This window comes from Crinia signifera, chromosome 5 (assembly GCF_055691185.1).
Source record: "Crinia signifera chromosome 5, ASM5569118v1, whole genome shotgun sequence".
Classification (NCBI taxonomy): domain Eukaryota; kingdom Metazoa; phylum Chordata; class Amphibia; order Anura; family Myobatrachidae; genus Crinia; species Crinia signifera.
Window position 1 is genome coordinate 88,227,507 of NC_139221.1, and position 20,080 is coordinate 88,247,586.

Genomic DNA, 20,080 nt, shown 5'->3' on the forward strand with positions numbered 1-20,080 from the left:
AAAAAAAAAAAAAAAAATATATATATATATATATATATATATATATATATATATATACACATATATATATAATTAAGATTTGTAACTCTGGTCCTTTTTTTATTACCTAATAAATATATGAGTGTCGACCTCCTGATTACACAGCATATAAATAACTGGTGACACTGTATGCAGCTGGCATACAGTATGTGCTATGCATGCAGAGGTGCACTGACAGCCACAGGCACACAGGGGCGCATGTGCGGCAGCTGGCAGACGTAAGGCCAGGCACAGGCAGCAGCGTTTGCAGATTGCAGGAGGGTGAGGAGGAGGGAGCCGGTGCGGTGGGGCTGCTGGATGGGAAGTGACAGGAGATGGATACTGAGTATGTGATGTGTGGTGGGCATAGGTAGGTGATTGAGGGGCGCACATTAATTGACAGCATCGCTGTGCGGGCATCTAAGTACATAGAGGAGAAGCAATAAGGGGAACACAGCGGTTTGCTGGCGGAGTAAGCTGCGGACTGGGGAGGACCGGAGAGTCGCTGGTGCATGCCCTGTAATGAGGAGAAGTGATGAGAAGCTGCGCTGGGACTGTGGCCGGATGCTGTAGCGTGGCTGCTGCGGCACAGCCCGGGTAGCCTGTGGGCTGGAGGGGGCTCCTGTCCCCGCTGCTGCCGCCGCATCACATGGAGACTGGAAGCACTGAGCCCAGGCTGCAGAGCCATCCTCATGCCGAGAAGAAGCGGCTGCACCGGGCACCTTCTCCTGCCAGACCCTTCCTCAAGGACTCCCACCTCAGGGCGCCCCCTGCTAAGCCCTCGGTACTGCCACCCAAGTCCCCCAGCAGCAGGGTCAGGCACCAGTCCGCCGGGCTCCTGGTCGCCCAGAACCGCTTATCGCGGCGCAACATCCCTGCCAAAGAGAAGCCGAGCCCGGCGAAAGCTGCCAGCGCCAAGGCTTCGCTGTCCAACAAGAGGGCGTCCAGGCCGGCGCAGGAGCCCGGGGAGCAGGGCTGCAGGGGGGGCACCAGGAGGGAGCCGCTGCCCTCCCCCTCCTCTCCCCTGGTTGCAGGGGCTGCCGGCCGCAGGAGGGGGCAGAGACTGGAGAGCCCTGCGCCCGGGGCATGCAGCACCCTGCTCCGGGTCAGCCACACGGACAGCAGCTCCGACCTGTCCGACTGCCCCTCTGAGCCTCTGTCCGATGACCACCGTCCTCTGGCCGCGCACAGCAGCGACAACGAGTCCGGCTCCAGCGAGCAGGTGGCGGCATCAGTACCGGGGATAGTGCCGGGAGCCGGGCTGGAGAAGCAGCACTCCGCGCCCAGGAACAGTGATCCCCGGGAGGCAGGCGGGACCCCGCACAGCAGCCATGCGGCACCCAGCCGGGCACAGGAGGAGCACCTGCTCAGGGAGCTGGACGAGCTGCGCTCAGAGAACGACTATCTCAAGGTAATGCAGGGCCGGTGCTGACGGCTCATTATACCGCTGCTATGCCCGGGGGTACAGACCGGCTGGGGACATGTATGAAGAGAGAAAGTACCAACCAACCAGTGTCCAGCTGCCTTGCTCCAGCTAGGCTAGAAATATGTCAGGAGCTGATTAGTTGGTACTTTATCATATACAGTATATGTGTACTGTACACTGTCTGTAGGGGTTGGAGTGGGTATGTAAGGGTATGAGCACACTAGCTGTAGAAGTTTGGGTACTTGTGTATTATCAGGGCACCCATCGCATCGCATACCACTAATTAAGGTATGCGATGGGACCCGATTTCCGGGCCCACAGACCCGCACTGTACAATAAAATATTGCATTGCATCGCATACCATTAGAAATGGCATGCGATGCAATATTAAATTGTACAAGCACCCTGATGGGTGATTACTATGTTAATGCGCCCCCATTGTTAACGCCACCCCCACTATCAACGGCCACCCGAAGCGTGGCGAGCGCAGCGGTACACGTCCTCCGACCTTTTCATACCCGCACTATCCACGTCGGCATGGAGTTGATTTTAGATAGTGTGGCGAGCGCAGCGAGGTGACGCGGATTACATGTGAAGTAATCTGTGTCCCCTCGCGGGGCTCCCAGCTCTCGCCACGCTTCGGGCGCAGCGAGCCCAGCGAGGGGACGCAGATTACATGTGAAGTAATCCGTGTCCCCTCGCGGGGCTCGCAGCACTCGCCAAGCTTTGGGCTTGGTGGCTCGCTGCGCTCGCCACACTATCTAAAATCAACTCCACGCCGACGTGGATAGTGGGGGTATGAAAAGGTCGGGGGACGTGTACCGACGCCCCTCGCGGGCTCGCTGCGCTCTCCACGCTTCGGGTGGCCGTTGATAGTGGGGGTGGCGTTAACAATGGGGGTGCATTTAACATAGTAATCACCCATCAGTGTGCCTGTACAATAAAAAATCGGGTCCAATCGAATCGCATCTCATCGCAAGCAATAGGATTGCATGCGATGCGACCAAAACTATGTCGTATGATGGAAATCTTGGGCGCCCTGATAATACACAAGTACCGAAGTTTGCGTACACTAATCTGGATGGTATGAAACTGAGTACACTGTCTGCAGGGGGTATGAGTAAACTAGGGGTAGTAGGAATGTAGTGGTGTGAGTAGGTATGAAGGGGTATTTGATATGTAGGGGGATGAGCACACTACCTCTAGGAATTTGCATACACTAAGGACCTTATTCATGTCCATTCGCAACTGCAGCTCGTCCGCACGGGGACAATGTTTTGCTATTGCGCATGCGCATTTCTGCGTACCCGTCAAAAAACCTGATCGCTTGGGGCACGCTCCCATCCTTGCATGTGGAGGGGGGGTGTGGGGTGGTGGTCTGGGCCATTAGCATATGGGTACGCCCAGCGGTTTTTGGGTGTCCACATGAGGGCATGACTTGGCCGACGGGGGCAGGCAGCTGACATCACTGGATGTCATCTGCCCTCCCATTTTATCCCGAATGTAAACACATATGCAGGGGTGCCTCAGACCCCTCTTACATATGTGTGCCCCTTCCACATCATTCCATGGTCGGCGACCATGGAATGATGTGGGTGTTCCACTACCTGCCACGTATGGATGTCTATGGAAAAAATCCATTCACAGCCATTGCGGAGGAACGTGCCTTGTGAACTGTGGGCCGGCGTGCCACCAAGGCGGGGTTAGGTTGACTCGCAAGGATGAGTATACGCATCTGAGCAGATGAACCAGAATAACCCCCTAACTGTATGGGGATGAGTACACCAGGGGCTGTGGTGACTGAGTACAAGAACAATAGGGATCTAGGTAAATGAGTAGTAGTAGGAGTACACTAGCTGTGTGTGTCTACATTAGAGTAGGGATAGTAGTATGCTGTAAGGACTAGCTGTAGGGGGTATTAGTACACTATGGACCTTATTCTGGTCCATTCGCAGGGCCGCCTGAGTTTGCGGTTTGCGCATGCGGATTTCTGCGCATTTGCACACGTTGAGTGCGTGCGGCCATGACAAACAAACTGTTCTCTGGGTGAAGGCATCCATCCCTGCGAGTGGAGGGCAGGGCGGCCCATGAGCATATGACAGACATGATGGGGGGGCAGCTGACATCACCGCCCACTTCCTCCTGAACGTGCACGCATATATAAGACTGCTCAGAGCAACCTGGCATATGCGTGCACCTTCCACTTCTTTTGATGGTCGGTGACCATTGAAAGATGTGGAAGGTTCCCACTGACATGCCGATGGATGTTTATCTGAAACATCCATTCGCATGCCGTGCGAACGTACGCGCCCTGCAAATGGTGGGCCGGTGTACCACCATTCGCAAGGCGGGATCTGGTTGACTCACAAGGAGTGAATCATCCGAGTGAATCAACCAGAATAACCCCCTATGTGTAGTGTTATGAGAGCACTAGCTATAATGGTGTGCGTAAACTACTGTAGCTGCATGGGTATCATACACTAAATGTGGGGGCATAAGCACAATAGCGATAGGGTGATTGTACACTAGCTATGACGGAATGAATACACAGTGCAGGGATGTGAGTACAATAGCTATAGTAGTAGAGCTACAGTAGGAGCCCCTCTCAACTATCTTCCTTAGGTCGTGGCTCACCATGGCTAGCCATAGCTATCCTATTGTTCTCAGCAGCAATACAATACATAGAACAATACAGCAGGGGATTAGCAGTGTAATCCTATTACTCACTTTATCCTATTAAAGGGCTAGATGAAGAGGGCTCCATCTGTATAGTGCTATGAGTACACTGCTGTGGGGTTATGATTACACCAGATATAGGTTCATGAGTACATTAGCTATACATGTATAAATACACAGCTGCAGGGTCATGAGTACATAGCCTGTTAGTGTTCATGCTAGAATCCCCACCGCCACATTGACCAGAGAGCTTAGGGGTCGCCCAGCACCTCTACTGCAGTCATGCTGCCCACTTTCCCCCTGCACCCTGATCCCAGAGGGGTCACTACACAGCTGCGGGGTTATGAGTTCACTAGCTATACTTGTAAGAGAATGCTTGATGCAGAGTTATGGGTACACAGCTTTAGGGGTATGGGTACACAGCTGCATGAATATGAGTACGCTAGCTATAGGGTCATGAATACACTAGCTATACTTGTATCAATATATAGCTTCAGGGGTATGAGTACCCTAGCGATAGGCGTATGGGAGCACAGCTGCACAGATATGAGTACATTAGCTATACTGATATAAATACACAGCTGCGGGGTTATGAGTACAGAGAGGCAGGGATAGGAGTATACAGCTGCACAGGTATGAGTGCACTGGCGAATCACAGGGCTCAGATGCAAATTGGTGGCTTCTGCACATCTTTCTCTGCTCCTAGAGACAGCTGCTCAGGGACAGGGACAGGGTGATCAGTTCTGTGTTTCCGATGGACATACAGGCTGATCACAGTCGGAGCACCAGCAGTCGGGATTCGATGTCGGTATACTGACCGTCGGTATCCCAATTGTCAGGCAGTCATACCACACCCCTAGCTATAGTGGTTTGAGTACACTAGCTATAGTGGTATGGGTACACTAGCTACAGAGGTATGGGCACACAGCTCTACAGGTATGAGTACTCCAGCTCTACTGGTATAAATACACATCTGCGGGGTATGAGTACACAGCGGCATAGGTATGAGAGCACTAGCTGTAGGGATACAAGTACACTAGCTATACTGGTATGAGCACACAGCCGTGGGGGTATGAATACACTAGCTATACAGGTATGAGTACACTATAAGGGTATCAGTACACTAGATATAGTGGTATGGGTATACTAGCTATAGAGGTACCCAATTTCCGGGGTATGATAGACCTATAGACTGGAAAAAATGATTAGATGGTTTGGGAATTATATGAGGCATGGCTTTATACATTGTGTGACTACGTTTCTGCATAAGAATTGGAATGTTACAGAGATTTTCTGGAATATATATGCTGGCAAATGCTCAATGAATTAAATGATATCACACAAATGCTTTCAAGGGAGGGGTAATGTTGAGTAAAGAAAAGCACACTTGGGGGCCAATTCACACCTCTATGATCCGAATTCGTATATGTCCCCAATGTTCAGAGTTTGCATATGTGCGATTAGGGGGCTGTCGCATAGGGTTGCCCAGTGTTTCCTGGGCATGCCAACAAAAACGGTGTGTGCACCCAGGAAAACGGTGTAAGGCCAGACATACTATATTTGCACAGACTGGAAAAAATCATTAGATGGTTTGGGAATTGCGCATGGAACGATCTGCAATAATTTCTGCTATAATTTTGCAATTCTCGTGCAGATTTGCACAGGGTGGGTTCTGTGTCTGGGCGCCAGCTATCTACTCGCAGTCATCAGGTCTGAATCAGGCCTATATTCTGCAATAAAGCAGTTCCAGAAGAAACCTATATGGGCTGCTTTTGAACCTCAGCTGAAGTTCAACACCTGCTATTTGCATGAACCCTTTGAGTGCCAAGTGAATTTGTCAAAATAGGTGTGAAAATTGCCAAGCAAACATTTTTATTTATCATAATAACATTGAATTGATAATTCAGAAGATTAGAACATTTTCTGTTGCCTTGTTTTCGTCTGAAAGCTCTATAGGATGTTTTATAATTTTTGGTAGAGCATAGAACACTTTAAATAATATGTCCTTATTTATTATTATTTTTGTCTTTTCTACAAATAAATATGTACTGTATAAACAAATGTCTGGATGATATATTGTGGTTCCCCAAACTAGTCAATTTTATCCACTTATACAGTATGTAGTTTGGGTGTGGTATTTTGGGTGTGGTATTGCCCACCGACAGTCGGGATTCCGACAGTCATTAGCCCGACGTTGGAATCCCTATGAGGGAGAATAGCCGATGGCCGTCGGGATCCCGAGTGTCGGGGTTTTAACAGTCTGAATTCCGACGTTGGTGTAATGTCTATCGGAATCCCGACTGATTGTCAGTCATCCGGCACCCATGTAGTTTATTAGTTTTGTTTTGTTTTAGTTTGTCTTATTTTTAACTTGAGTTCCCATTTTTACAAGTCACACCACTACATAAATATGTATGTGATATTTTTGAAGTCTTATTTATACAGTATGCTGTGGCTGACCTAATTTTTATTTTAAGACGGTATGAAGTATGGCAATACCTTATATATATTATCTTTAGTAAGCAAATGTTGACAGTGTGTAAAGATGGCATTGACATGTCCATTTATGGCCAAACTACATTGGTCATCTTTGCTTTCGTCCATAAAATGCTCTGTACCTGCGCGGTACCTGAGGCTGCCACCACCCCCCCCCCCCTTTCATCGCTCCGTGTGAACAGCTCAGCGACATAAGATCGTATGCATGCGCAGTTAGTGCTTGACGCTGGTGCAAATTACAGTCTGATTATGTTGATCAGCACTTTATGATTGCTGTATACGTCCTAATCCTTCACAACTACAATACGCCTACCATCGATGTCGTTATGGGGATGGAGGGGGATTGAGTAGGTGGTGGCTGGCCTGGGTCTTATCCTTGGAGGGTGTGACTCCTAAATTCCTGCTCCTTTGTAATGATAAGGAGCCTGGTGCTACACTGTGACATTATCCTCCACTCCTGTGTCCTGCCACTAACAACAAGCCGTCAGTGCAGACAGAATTTCCCCGGGCAGCCTAGCATCTTCAGGAATGCTGAGCACACCGAGTGATGAAAATGACCCTTTTGTTTGTGTGGTGTCATCACCCAGTGATGCCTCTGTTTTGGACACAAATTATGTTCAGCTCAGGATGTTCCCCATAAGGCCCATACACACTGGGCGACTTTGAAAGCTGCTCGGTTTTGTCATTTGAGCTGCTTTCAACTCAAAAGTGTATACGGGGCAGCGATGAGCGGTGAGCACTGATGCGCGATCCTGCATCATCACTGGCTTCCCCGCTTATCTGCTGGTATTACCTGCTATGGAAAATTGTCCACCCCCAGGAAAGTCGCTCAGAAGGGGGAAAAGCGATTTTCAGCCCACAATTTTCCCCGTCATTGTTCACCATACATGCTAGGCAAAATATTTTTGGGGAGATGTATCAAAACTTCGAGAGTGCTCAAGTGAAGAAGTTCCCCTTAGGAGCCAATCAGCTTCTAACCCAAACAAATAATAACTGTGGCCCACCTCTCCATTTTATTGCTCTTGAAGGTTTGTTGCATTTCCCCCTTGAAGAGAATGTGCACTATGATACATGCTAAAAAGTAAACTAAATTCCCAGTTAAAAAGCACTAAACCCATATGGAATACAGAACTGTCACCTGACCCCTTTTCATTGTCAGATCTGGAATGTAGTACTGACTGAATTATCCTGGACTCAATAGAGAATCGTAAAGGTTGGTTTTATATCATTTCAGTAGCTGAGCTCAGGATAATTCACTCATAAAATCATAGCCAAGGTCAGATACAGACAAATATCTCTTGGACACAATGCTCAGGTTGATGTCTCTGTGTTACAATGTAACATCTTAATATTTACAAACAATAGATATATCCCAAGTTTTCTATAATACCACTTTCACACTGCAAACGTTTTAAAAACCGGTATTTTGAAACGGTATTTAAAACGGGTCTGAGCCTTCACATTGCAGTAGATTACCGTTTAAGTACCATTCACATCAGTCAACCCGTTTAATCCCCTGAACACGTTTCACGGCAGAATGCAGGGGACAGCCTATCACAGGTCTGTAATATGTTGTTTTTACTAAATAACGTTTTAGAGCCATTCTCACTGCATAAAAACTGTCTCTGAAACGTGTATAACTCTGCTTTTTAAACGTTTTGAAATACCGGTTATCTTTAACCAGTAAATGAACTCTGGTGCTTTCCCACTGCAGCCTTAAACGTTTTAAAATGGAAAAAAATGGCAATATACCATTTAACAAGTGCGGTGTGAAAGGGGTATTAGTGACCAAAGATATAGGAGCCATATCTGTTTTTAATTATCTGGGATTTGTGATATAAATTATATTTACAGTACAAAAAAAAAACGTATGGAGGGTGTAATTGTGCTCAGTAATGGTTTAGCGCAACCTCCACTTGTCAAAGGCTGTGTGTAGCTTTCCCTTGTGCACCTGATCTGTAAGACGTCACCCTAGAAATGCAGTAAGCAGTGATAAATATTAGTGTTATTTTGCAGTTGTAACAATGTAGAGAAATGAATAAATATTCCAGCTGTCTGCAAGCAACAGTAACTGCCCTAGATTTACAAAGGAGAATGATCGGTGAACCTGAGGCAGCTCCATCATGGTTTGCAGTCTGCTTCTTTGTACCACGTGGTGTTGAAAGTGTTAATTTTAATCATAATGTTTCCAGTTTCTTCCTTAGCTCCCTAGATGGTGAAACTTTTCTTTCCTGTTGTGCATGTTTTTGCGGTTACTCTATTGCAGGGGGCTGCACTAAATTCCCCATTAGCTGGAGTATACTTGGAGTATAATGGGCAGAGTGTCAGAGATAAATTGACTAATGGTAGGATAAATCCCCCCAGTGTACGTTCCTTCATTGAGCATATCCATTTCTCATCAGGCACGCTGGAGGAACTCTGGGAATATAGGGGGAGGGTCAGCATTGGTTACTGGGTCACCTACTTCATGCTTTTTTTGTTTTTTTATGAATACAAGTTAATCACTTATGGAGAAACCCTTGTCTGCAACACTAGTAGTTCTCTCAGAAGGAAAGTGCAATTTCAGCCTCCGCACACAGTTGTATAGTACAAGTTATGGTTAAGTAGATCTAGAAGCAGCCAAGCGCAAATGTCTGATTGATGGAGATCCTCCTGGGTTTTATGGTGTAACTGCATATCACAATGGTCTCCACTGTAATAGAAAGCTAAAACTGGGTCGCACATTAAACCTCTTGTATATTAAGATGCAAGCCATGCAATGATTTAGATGATTCCAACGGTTTGGAAAGACAAATCATTTAAATTGCCCAGTGTGTACGCTATATCACACTGCCAATGCGCATTCCTGCTAGTCATTGGTCGCTTCTTCTGATCTGTTGGATATGCAGGACGGCCTGTAAATATTGTTAATGAGAGCATTCTCCTGGATGTGGCCACTGACGATATCTTTTGCAAGATTGCACAGTGTGTACAAACTTTTTTCGATTGTCTCGGAGTTTCGGGAAATAATTGATTGCATTGTATCGTTTTTAAGTCTTCTAATATGTACCCACCTTTATTTACAGATAGTTGTGCTTACAATTAAAAACGAAATATTCAGCTGGATAAATATCCAGATAGCTCATTTTGTAGAGATTTCTGTATGTAGTCAGCAGTCGTGGTTTTAACTAAATACGTTTCTCACAAGGATAATGTTATGCTAATGGCTGCATGCTACTGGCTTCCTGCAGACTCTGTAATCTTGTTACATTTCCATCATCTTATGCAGTAGTGAGAGTCATCTTGCTGGTACTACAGACCTTTTTCATGTTTTTGAAATAGCCTGTAAGGTCTTGGTCCTTTAGTTGATAGTGCTTCACCCCACCCTCAATTTTTCCTAAAACACAGTACTCTGACAAAGGTCACACTTGTATCTGCAATTAGGAGATAAGGTGCTGTTAAGACCACCATCCATTGGGGTGAGGTATCGCATGCGGTACCTCACATGTAATACCCCACCATCTCACCTGGCAGCTGCCGGGCAGCTGGTTTGCATATGATACATTGTATGCAGCCCTTTAGTTATTTAATTTATTTATTACCAGTTATTTATATAGCGCATACATATTCCACATCGCTTTACAGAGAATATTTGAACATTCACACCAGTCCCTGCCCCAGTGGAGCTTACAATCTATATTCCCTACCACATATACACACACACACACACACACACACACACACAGACATTCCACTCTCTCTCACTATCGCTGTTTCTATACACACCTCACTTGCTAAGCGATCTGACCTGATTTTGACTGCATGCACACAAGATCTAAGATGGTATTAGGAGATGCACAGGACCATGCATTGCTATTGCTCGGGTATACACACAGAGTTATTTATGCTTAATTTCTAAGAGATCTAGACACATCGCTTAAGGTGCGTACACACGGGTGGGAGATATATTGCTTGCAATATATTACTGAGCAATATATTAATCAGTGTCTCCTTTTCATCAGCGACCAGAGATGGTCACTGATGAAAAGGAACCTCTGCTGGGGGAGCCGAAGAGGTAATTAGCTGGTCGCAGGAGCAAGCTCCTGTGACCAGCGATTACAATGGGGCAGAAAACAGGAGCGCACCCGGCAATTTATCGCCGGGGCACACTTCCATCACTGGCAATATGGTCGTCTGCGACTATATTCCCAGCGATTATAGCCCTATCGCCCCCGTGTGTACACAGCATAAGTCACATCGCTTATGTCTGTGAATTATTATTTCAGGCTTAAAGATTAGTAATAAATTGCAAAGTCTGAAACCCCAGCAATTCTGTCCTTTGCCAAGGGTTATGTAGCCTTTCCACAAATCCAGCTTTGGATTTGTAATATTGTCATGAGGGGGCATAAAGTAATGGGGAAGATTTGCATTTAGTACTTGGAGAAGAAACTGCCCTTGACCATTTTGGTAAAACATTAAACCATTCATCCAAGTCTAATTATAATGAAATAGGCATGCTACCTGTATCATTTTAATATTTGTCACCATATGCTTTTGATCAGAAAAAGAGCAGCTGTCTGTCCTGAAAACCAGAAGCCAAAGTTGCACAGGTGTCTTGTCTTATTAGAGACTTCTTAGGGACAGTCTTGGTGACTGGCCAGAATGTATAGCACTGACAGCCATGCTGGAGTAACAGAATAGTGATACTGTCATTTCAGTTAGTTTGTTTACATAGTGATAAATCCTAAGGTCACAAATTGTAAAAATAGCTAAACAAGAAAGAATGAGATTATGCAGACCAAAAAAAAAGAATATTTGTCATATCTTATTCTTGCCAGCGCAAATCTGCATACAGTGTATCTAGCACATTGCAACTATTAGGCCTTGAATTAAAACTGTCAATATGTAAACTCAAAGGTCTTTTTTCTTCAATTCCCTACACCAGGCATGCCCAAACTATGGCCCTACAGCTGTTGTGAAACTACACATCCCAGCATGCCTTGCCATTGTTTTAGCATTCCCTAATAGCAAAACTGTGGCAAGGCATGATGGGACTTGTAGTTTCACAAAAACAGCTGGAGGGCCATAGTTTGGACATGCCTGTCCCAAACTCTATTCTATGGTATGTCAGCAGTGAAATGCCGATAAATATATACTTGCCTACCTGCTTAGATTGGAAAACTGTGGCAAGTGTGATGAGTAAAGAAGGTTTTGCTGTGCACTACAAACTCCCTTGGATTACAAGTGAAGAACATTTCCTATGAATGGAATAAATAATTAGCAGGATTACAATTTGTCAACTAAATGAATACTGTTAAAGAAACTAACCGCGTCTCCAGTTCTGGCTGCATATGAATGGTATATACAGTATATGCTACTGCCAATACAAATGAATACGAGGGTTGAAGCACAACAGGGAGTTTCAGGCACACTGATATATGGTTGAAGTGCCAGGTAGTAGTAAGGATAAACAACAGATCGGTACACAGTGACATAGTAAATAAAGTAACGAATACATTCTGAAAGGAAAATATATCCAGCCTGCATCGACATGAGCTTATTACATCTACACTGGTAGACATTTAGAATTCTGGCTAGGATCTTGGAATCAATACTTCCAGCAGCCTGAATAAGGAAATGTATGAGAAATACAGTGAAAAAAAAATGCAATTGTTTGCTTCGTTAGATGATCACATTGTTAAAGTACGCGCTTACATGACTGGGAATTTATTTTGCTTGAATAAGATGAACACAATTCTATCCTAGAAGATTGATAGATTCCGTGGTTAGAGAGTTGGGGAAATAAATTCATGCTCAATTGAAATCCTGTGCAATTACCATTCTTTCCAAGGAAATGTAACATCTATTTTATGTACAGAGTCCAAGGCGTATGTGGACACATCTGTATGTAGGCCTTTGGACATATGTGTAAAGATCCAGTTAGCGGAGAGGTTCCATTATAAACTAGAGCGGTGTAGCTGCAGTATTATGTGATTACCCAGTATTATCACAGGTAAAACTATATGGGGACTGGCAAAAATCAGCAAGGTTTTCCTAACCTGTTAACATGCTGCATTGTACAAGGTTCTGATGTAACCTTGTGGCAAATTCCACCTTTGTCATAGATATTCTTTGGGCTAGTTTTCAATTTTGCCATCTAGGCTAACTGTGTGCTGGAAGCTTTAGCTGGCATATTTTTTTTTTTTATAATACTATGTTGAAGAACTGTACAATACAGAGTTTGCATGTTCACATGTCAAATAAGAAAAACTGTACATCAAAAGTAAAACACAATAGACATGGTAAATAAATGTTGGATAAAGTAATGAAATGATTGCTTGACTCTTTTACCAGTACACGAATGTCAGTCTTCAAAATAGCTCACACCTGTTATACCAAACAATTATGGACAAGAACACACATGTTTGGGCATACAATTAGAGGGACAAATCAAAAGGAAGGTGCATTAAGTTGTAACGTGGCAAGATTATACCAAAATGTTAACTTAACAGCTTTTAGTTGATATAAGATCTAATGTAGGGTAGCAACACCGCAAAGAATTTCTTTGCTTTTTCGTCTTTATTGAGCAACATCTCCAGCCAATCCATTTGGAAAAGGTACGCAACCCTGTGTAGAAATAGTGTAAATCTACTGAGACAAGATGGTTTTCCGCGCTGCAGCAGCTAATTTTGATAGGAATATTCTCTGCCCTGCGGACTGCCGAATGAGGGGTAGGGTATATGTCCCATATCGCCCATTCTAGCTGGCATATTTTACTTCAGTCTGAGAACCTTAGTTGAGGATCACACAGCCTCTGCTGGAACTGACCTAGGCAATATCGAAAATGAGTTTTATTTGTTATAAGTAATGTTGCAGGTGTTGAAAAACCAGTAGCGTCTGGTACTAGAATATAAGGCTAAATTAACTGTTTTCTATTACAAGACAAATAAAAAAACAAATACAAAATGTTTATATCTAAACAGTTATTACAACCTTGAGTGGAGATCCTTAAACCTCTAAAACAAATCCTAGTTCTTACATATAACAATTTTCTGGAAGATGTTTTAATAGGAGATACGTTGAGTGTATCCATGACAACGCCATGAGTAATAGTGTGTAACAGGTTCTGGTTTCATGAATTAGTGGAAGTCTGGAGGTTTTATGTTCCAAGTAGAAAATTATAATTGTGCTTTATGCTTGCAGATAATTCATGATATTCTTGCTGTGGCATGACATTGAACCAGTGTCTATGCTAGAATTAATGCTTAGAAGAAAATCTGTCTAATTTTCTATTAGAATACAATGTTTTCAATTTTGTAAAACTTAGCAAAATTCTTTGTAATGTTTGTATAAAAATAAATGACTAGAAAGCATGCTGAAAGCTGGGTTTATCTATCACTAGCTGTTCCTTGTTTTGACATTTAAACACACAGCTTTTGTTTTTATCTTGACATATACTGTACATTCTTTTGTTGCAACAAGCTTGCTAGAATACAAACTTTAAAGAACGTCTTGTGGTTATACCACATGTCTTGGAGGCATTCTTAGCGCCTGTCTGCTGCCAACGTTCCCTAAATTATTGAGTTAGCACATACTTCCCAGAAGCCAAGTTGTGGAACAGTGGGACAGTCCCCTCTATTTGGGTCGTTCTACCTGCTTACCCACTTAATAAAAATTACCCAACTAAAATCCAACCTTTCTGCAGCCTTTTCTCGGGACTATGTAAAAACCGGACCGGACTACACTCCGGACCGCCGGACAGGACATCAAAATCTGCAGTCCGGAGCTTGTAGGGTCCGGTCCGGGGGGTGTCTTGTCCGGGGGGGTCCCTGTGATAGCTATCACCAGGGACATGGGGGAGGGGAGATTACAGCCTCCCCGTGTGGTCCGGACCGCCCGGCTTTTGCTACATGCCCGGACCATACAGGGAGGCTTTATTCTCCCCCTCCTCCACTACCTGGTGACAGGTGTGACAGGCAGCCCCCCCCCCCCCCCGGACAGGACACCCCCCGGAACGGAGGCTACAAGCTCCAAAATGCAGAGTCTGATGTCCAGTCCGGGGTTTTGTCCTGGTCCGGTTTTCACCCATACCCCCTTTTCTCTACACTCACCAGGCCACATGTGCAGGCAGTTATTACCAGAGTGGGAGGAGAGTGCTCCTCCCCCTCTCTCCTTCCTCTTCCTTATCAAATCGTAGGGGGTTCCTGTACTAACCCCATGAGTGCAGGCAGCTTAGGGTTTAGCTTCATTCCCTCTGAGCGCTGTGCAAGCACCTCTTACCCATTACCAGAGCGGGTCATAATTAAGTGATTGTTTCTTTTGTAAAACATATAGTTTGTAAACTATTAAAGTAAAAATGTTAAAGAAAAATAAAAGGCATGCAGAAAGTTTCTTCCAAATCATTCTAAAAACATAGCCTTAAGGCCCTTATACACTAGTCCGACTTGTTGTAAGGACAATTTGGACCAATTTTCCCTTAAGCTCCCCCAGAAGTTCCCCGGGAGGCTCAGTTATGATTTGGCACTTGATGTTAAACTCCTGGGGAGCTATAGCAGTGGTGGGGCGCAGGAGAGCCGGCCATAATTGAGTGGCGGGGTGGGCAGCAGTGGGAGCCTGGCAGGGGCCGGGAAGTGGCAACAAAATTTTAAAAAATATTTTCAAAAGACTGGGCGGTCGTTGATTGGCTTCCCAGCACCCACAGCTGCCTGGACCATGGCACTCGCCGCTGTCAGCCCCTTCCCGCCCCTGCCCACCCCTGAACACCGCTGGCACACACCTACGGATCGGGCCCAATACATCCTAATTTTTTTTTCTTCTTTTTCCCTCATCTATTTAATGTCAGGCGATGCATAACCCTTGTGTCACTATATAAATACATGATAACAAAATAATAATAATTGAAAACATGCTTAATGTTAAGTATTTGATTTGGAGAACTTTGATCTGTTCAGCACCTACTATTTAGGTGGTGAAGTGTGTTATTATAAGGAGTCTTTCTAAGGAAGATTCTCCCAATTATTGTGAGCATGTAAAATAAAGCAATGAGGAATTCTTTGTGGAACAGTGTTTGTTCGTTAATGGAGAAAAGACAGGTTTATAGTAACAAGACTGTTTTCAAAAGTCTCTTGAGAGTAGATGCGGGAAGCATTAGAGAAACTAATTTAGCAGCCGTAGGAATACTCGTCAGTAAAATACAGCTAGACTGACATAAGAAATTACCGGATACACTTCTCTTTATCCTACTCTATGGAGCAGCCACAGACCTCTGGTAGTTAGACTGAGAAGATAAAACATTACAGACTCAGCATACAGGGCGGATCCAGACACATTATGGGGCCTACATATGTAGCCATTTTGTGTGATCTGACATAATTTGACTAGATCGCTTTGAAAATTACCCTACATGTCTCCATATGTAGGGGCTATAGTGATAGAGATGCGCGGCACTGCATGTATGATAAATCTAGTGAGATCGCCAGTGTTGTCACCGGAGAACACTGGCCCTGACAGATCACACAGCACTGACACATGGCAGTGCAACAGTGTGCTGAGCGATCTAGCATCACTCAAATCACTCTGCAACATCACCACGTGTGTAGGCCCCTTTAGGTGGTAGCAGTGGGGGAAGGGGCTGTTTAATAATTCAGATGGACTCCGTTCCATTGTATTCCTGACTCCTCTCACTAATTCTCTACTCTAAGGGGGAAATTTAGTAAGATGTGTATTCTACTTCACATGTGATGTTGCTATCATATCCTGTCTACTATCTTCTAGAGGGTGCTAAATTAATAAGAAATAGCTTCTGATTGGTTGCCCATAGCAACATCACATGTGAAGTAGAATACACATCTTAGTAAATTTCCCCCTATGTCTCTACTCCTCACTGCTCTTACAGTACAACTAAAACAGGGTTGCCGAATTTTAGAATCTCCTCTCCGGGAGAAGCCTGGAGAGGAGACTTTCAGCAGCAGTTCAGGGGTGGGGCTTGATCATGACATCATTAAGCCCCGCCCCCAGGATGTAAAATAGCGGAACTCATGGATCTCTGTGACGCGATTGTGATGTTGTAGCTCTGCCCCCTCCTCTGAGACCCGAGGATTGCGACATTCAAATGCCGAGGACGTGGGAAGACGGCCGCAATCGGGGGGCGCAGTGGGGGTCCCCCTGAATCCGGGAGGGTGGACCACCTTTCCGGGCGGCACGGGAGGGGGACCAGATTTTCGGGAGACTCCCGGCCATTCCAGGAGGGTAGGCAACCCTGAACTAAAATTAAAATGAAAACGACAAACAACTTGAACATAACTTACCTATTTAAAATACTCACTTTACAACTCTTTTAGCAGAGTATTTGAACTGCGGACCCCATCGAAAAATTCACTGGAGAGCTACCCATATATAAAATGTGCTTGCACCATAGTAATACTAGCCTTCAGTAGTATAGTAGGATTTAGTATGTGTGACTGGTCAGGATGTTGGCAATCTGAAGACACTGAACACATTCCTGACATGGGCTGAATAAATATTACCCTCTCCCCATACACCCTTAACTCTAACCCTACCTTCTTAGTACCTAACCCTCCCCACAGGCTAACCCTAACCTTCCCCTCCAAACTTAACCCTAAGTTCCCCCTGGTGCCTCAACATACATTACCTGCACCAGCCTAATACTACAAAACCCCAGCAATACACACATTGCAACAGCAATTTCAGTGTCCACATCACCACTGATGTTGGCCTCCGGTCAGGTTTCTGGTTACTTGACTGCCAGCACCCTGATTGCCGGAACGTTTAGCACATCCCATTTAGTCCGTATGTATTAAGGCACAATATCCCAAGGGAGGAATATGAGCACCAACCTTCTAATGCTGTATTCAGGCACTTAACTTTTGAGCTATCCATAACAGTGTAATGTACATAAGCACTATGTTAATAATAGTTTTCAATTAAATCTTACTGTATTTAAAATACACAGTACTCAATGCAAAAAATTTGATCCTTAAACCTTATGTACTATAGATTGAGCACTTACAGATGGAGCCAGCTATTGCCTAACATGCCCTATTTTCCCGTGTTGGCATGCCATTCACTGAGACAGTGACATGCTTGCATGTCCCATTGGCGCGAATGGGGTGTACGAGCGTCTCAAACGCACACGCATCCCATTTTTGGCAAACAGTGTGCCGTGACGGGAAGAAATGTCGCGCTGGTGGTCTGAACTAAATTGGCTCTATCTGTAACACAAGTTATTTTTTTGTTAGGTCTGGCGACTATAGCTGTGTCTTCCAGATTTGGATTTCTACTGATGGTGGGTTTCCACTGATCTCCCATTGGTTCCTAATACCAAGCTCCCATCAGTGACTGTCCCTTATAGTGACACTTCCTGCGTCCCCAGCACCCTGACCGCATCAGATTCTATTGAAACATTAATATGTCGACATTTCAGATGTTGACAGTGTGAACACCTCAACATTTTGTAGGTGTGGACATGTTCTAATATTTAACTTGCAGTTATTTTCATGTAATTATATTACAGTTTTTAAAATACATTAATAGCAAAAAAATAATAAAATAGAATATGGACCCATTAACCAACAATAATCGAGATAACATTGCTGAAGATTCTGATAAAGCAGAACTTTTAAATGCATTTTTTTTTCATTCGTCTATACTAGAGAGGAGAATTCAGTGGAATCTACAGGCATCACATATAGGAAGAACTTACTAGAACCCGATTTTTAAGAGGCTTTGTAAAATAAAAACAAATAAATCACCTGATGGGAATCATCCTAGGGTTTTAATGGAACTAAGGAAGGAATTAGCATATCCCCAACATTACATTTTTGAAAACTCATTTTCATCTGGTATAGTGCCAAAAGACTGGAGAATAACGAAGACAGTTCCAATATTCAAAAGAGGAAAAAGGTACGACCTATGAACTTAACATCAATTTTTGGAATTTTTTTGAGAGGATATGAAGAGATGGTATCCAGGAATACCTAAAAATATATGGTATAATCAGTGCTAACCAGCATGGGTTTGTTAAGAATTGTTCAAGAACCTAAACAAGAACGAAGACATTGGGAATGCCACAACAAAAATGGATTTGGGACTAGGGGTCAAAATTTGTAGCTGGATAAGAAACTGGCTGCAGGATAGATTATAGAGGGTGGTTGTAAACAGTGTAAGTTCAGGTTGGGCACAGTACCAAGTGGTGTACCACAGGATTCGGTATTAGGGCCTTTTCTATTTAACATCTTCATTAATGATAAAGAGGAGGGAATACTCAGCAAATTAGCTATCTTCGTGGAAGAAACAAAAGGGCGTAGGGTAAATAAAACGGAAATGAGGCACTGTAAGGTTATGAATCTTGGGAGAAATCATTATTGTGCCAGGTATTCGATAAATGGGTAGTTGGGTAAATCAAAACTGGAAAAGGACCTAGAAGTGTAAATTGACAACAACTTGGGGTGCAGTACTCAGTGCCATGGAGCAGCCATTAAGGCCAACAGGATACTAGCCTGTATAAAAAAGGGGCATGGAAACTATGGATGTCAATGTAATTATGCCACTGTACAAGGCATTGGTTAGACCTCTTCTAGAAGTTGGAGTCCAATTCTGGGCCCCGCACTATAAAAAAAACCATTATAGAACTGGAAAAAGTCCAGAGAAGAGTAACCAAGCTAATAAAACTGATGGAGTCTTTAAGCTATGAGAAAAGACTAGGCCATTTAGGTTTACACTGGAAAAGAGACGTTTAATTTAAGGACAGGGCATGCTTTACATGTACAAATACACCAAGGGCCAATATAATGAACTGTCAGGCACCCTATTTACTTTGAGGTTGGAGACTAGAGGCCATATTCTCTAAGCTTCAAAAGTGATAAAATGGAGAGTGATAAACAGGCAGCCAATCAGCTCCTAACTGCCATGTCACAGACTGTGTTTGAAAAATATCAAGCAGGAGCTGATTGGCTTGCTGTTTATCACTCTCTATTTTATAACTTTTGAAGTTTAGAGAATCTGGCCCTAGGACACATGGGCATGCGCTCAGACTTGAGGAATACAGATTTCGTACCCTCAGAGGACAGGCTTTTTTTATGGGGAGGGCAGATAAAGCATGGAACTCTCTTCTACAAATGGTGGTATCAGCAGACACAATAAATAAATGTAAAATAAGACTGAACAAGTATTTATCGGAAAAAAAACATCTAGGGGTACATCCAATAAACAAAGGTAACAAAGCTTAACCAGAGTAGATGATATCACTGCGGATAATATCAGAACCATACTTTCTAACGGGTACTACAATAAAAACAAATGAACATAAAAAAGGTTTGAACTTGATTGAAGTATGTCTTTTTGTTTTCAATATGAACTATTGTTACTATGTATGTAAAGTGATAATCAATGTATGTTTTTTACATTTGTTTGATGCTATCACATTATGTTCTACTAGCTTCTGATAGCACATGTGTGGGCAGGGAG

The 20,080-nt window shown here is 44.1% G+C and overlaps 1 protein-coding gene across 5 annotated transcripts in view; it reads left to right on the top strand.

The window, feature by feature from the left end:
- The first annotated feature begins 239 nt into the window (after positions 1-239).
- MTCL1 (microtubule crosslinking factor 1) overlaps positions 240-20,080 on the top strand; it is a 176,724-nt gene continuing 156,883 nt past the window's right edge. For all 5 annotated transcript variants that reach the window (XM_083187622.1, XM_083187623.1, XM_083187624.1 and 2 more), the window contains exon 1: positions 240-1,429. In XM_083187622.1, coding sequence (XP_083043748.1) covers positions 668-1,429 — 762 coding nt within the window. In that variant the 5' untranslated portion in view covers positions 240-667. The remainder of the gene's footprint in view (positions 1,430-20,080) is intronic.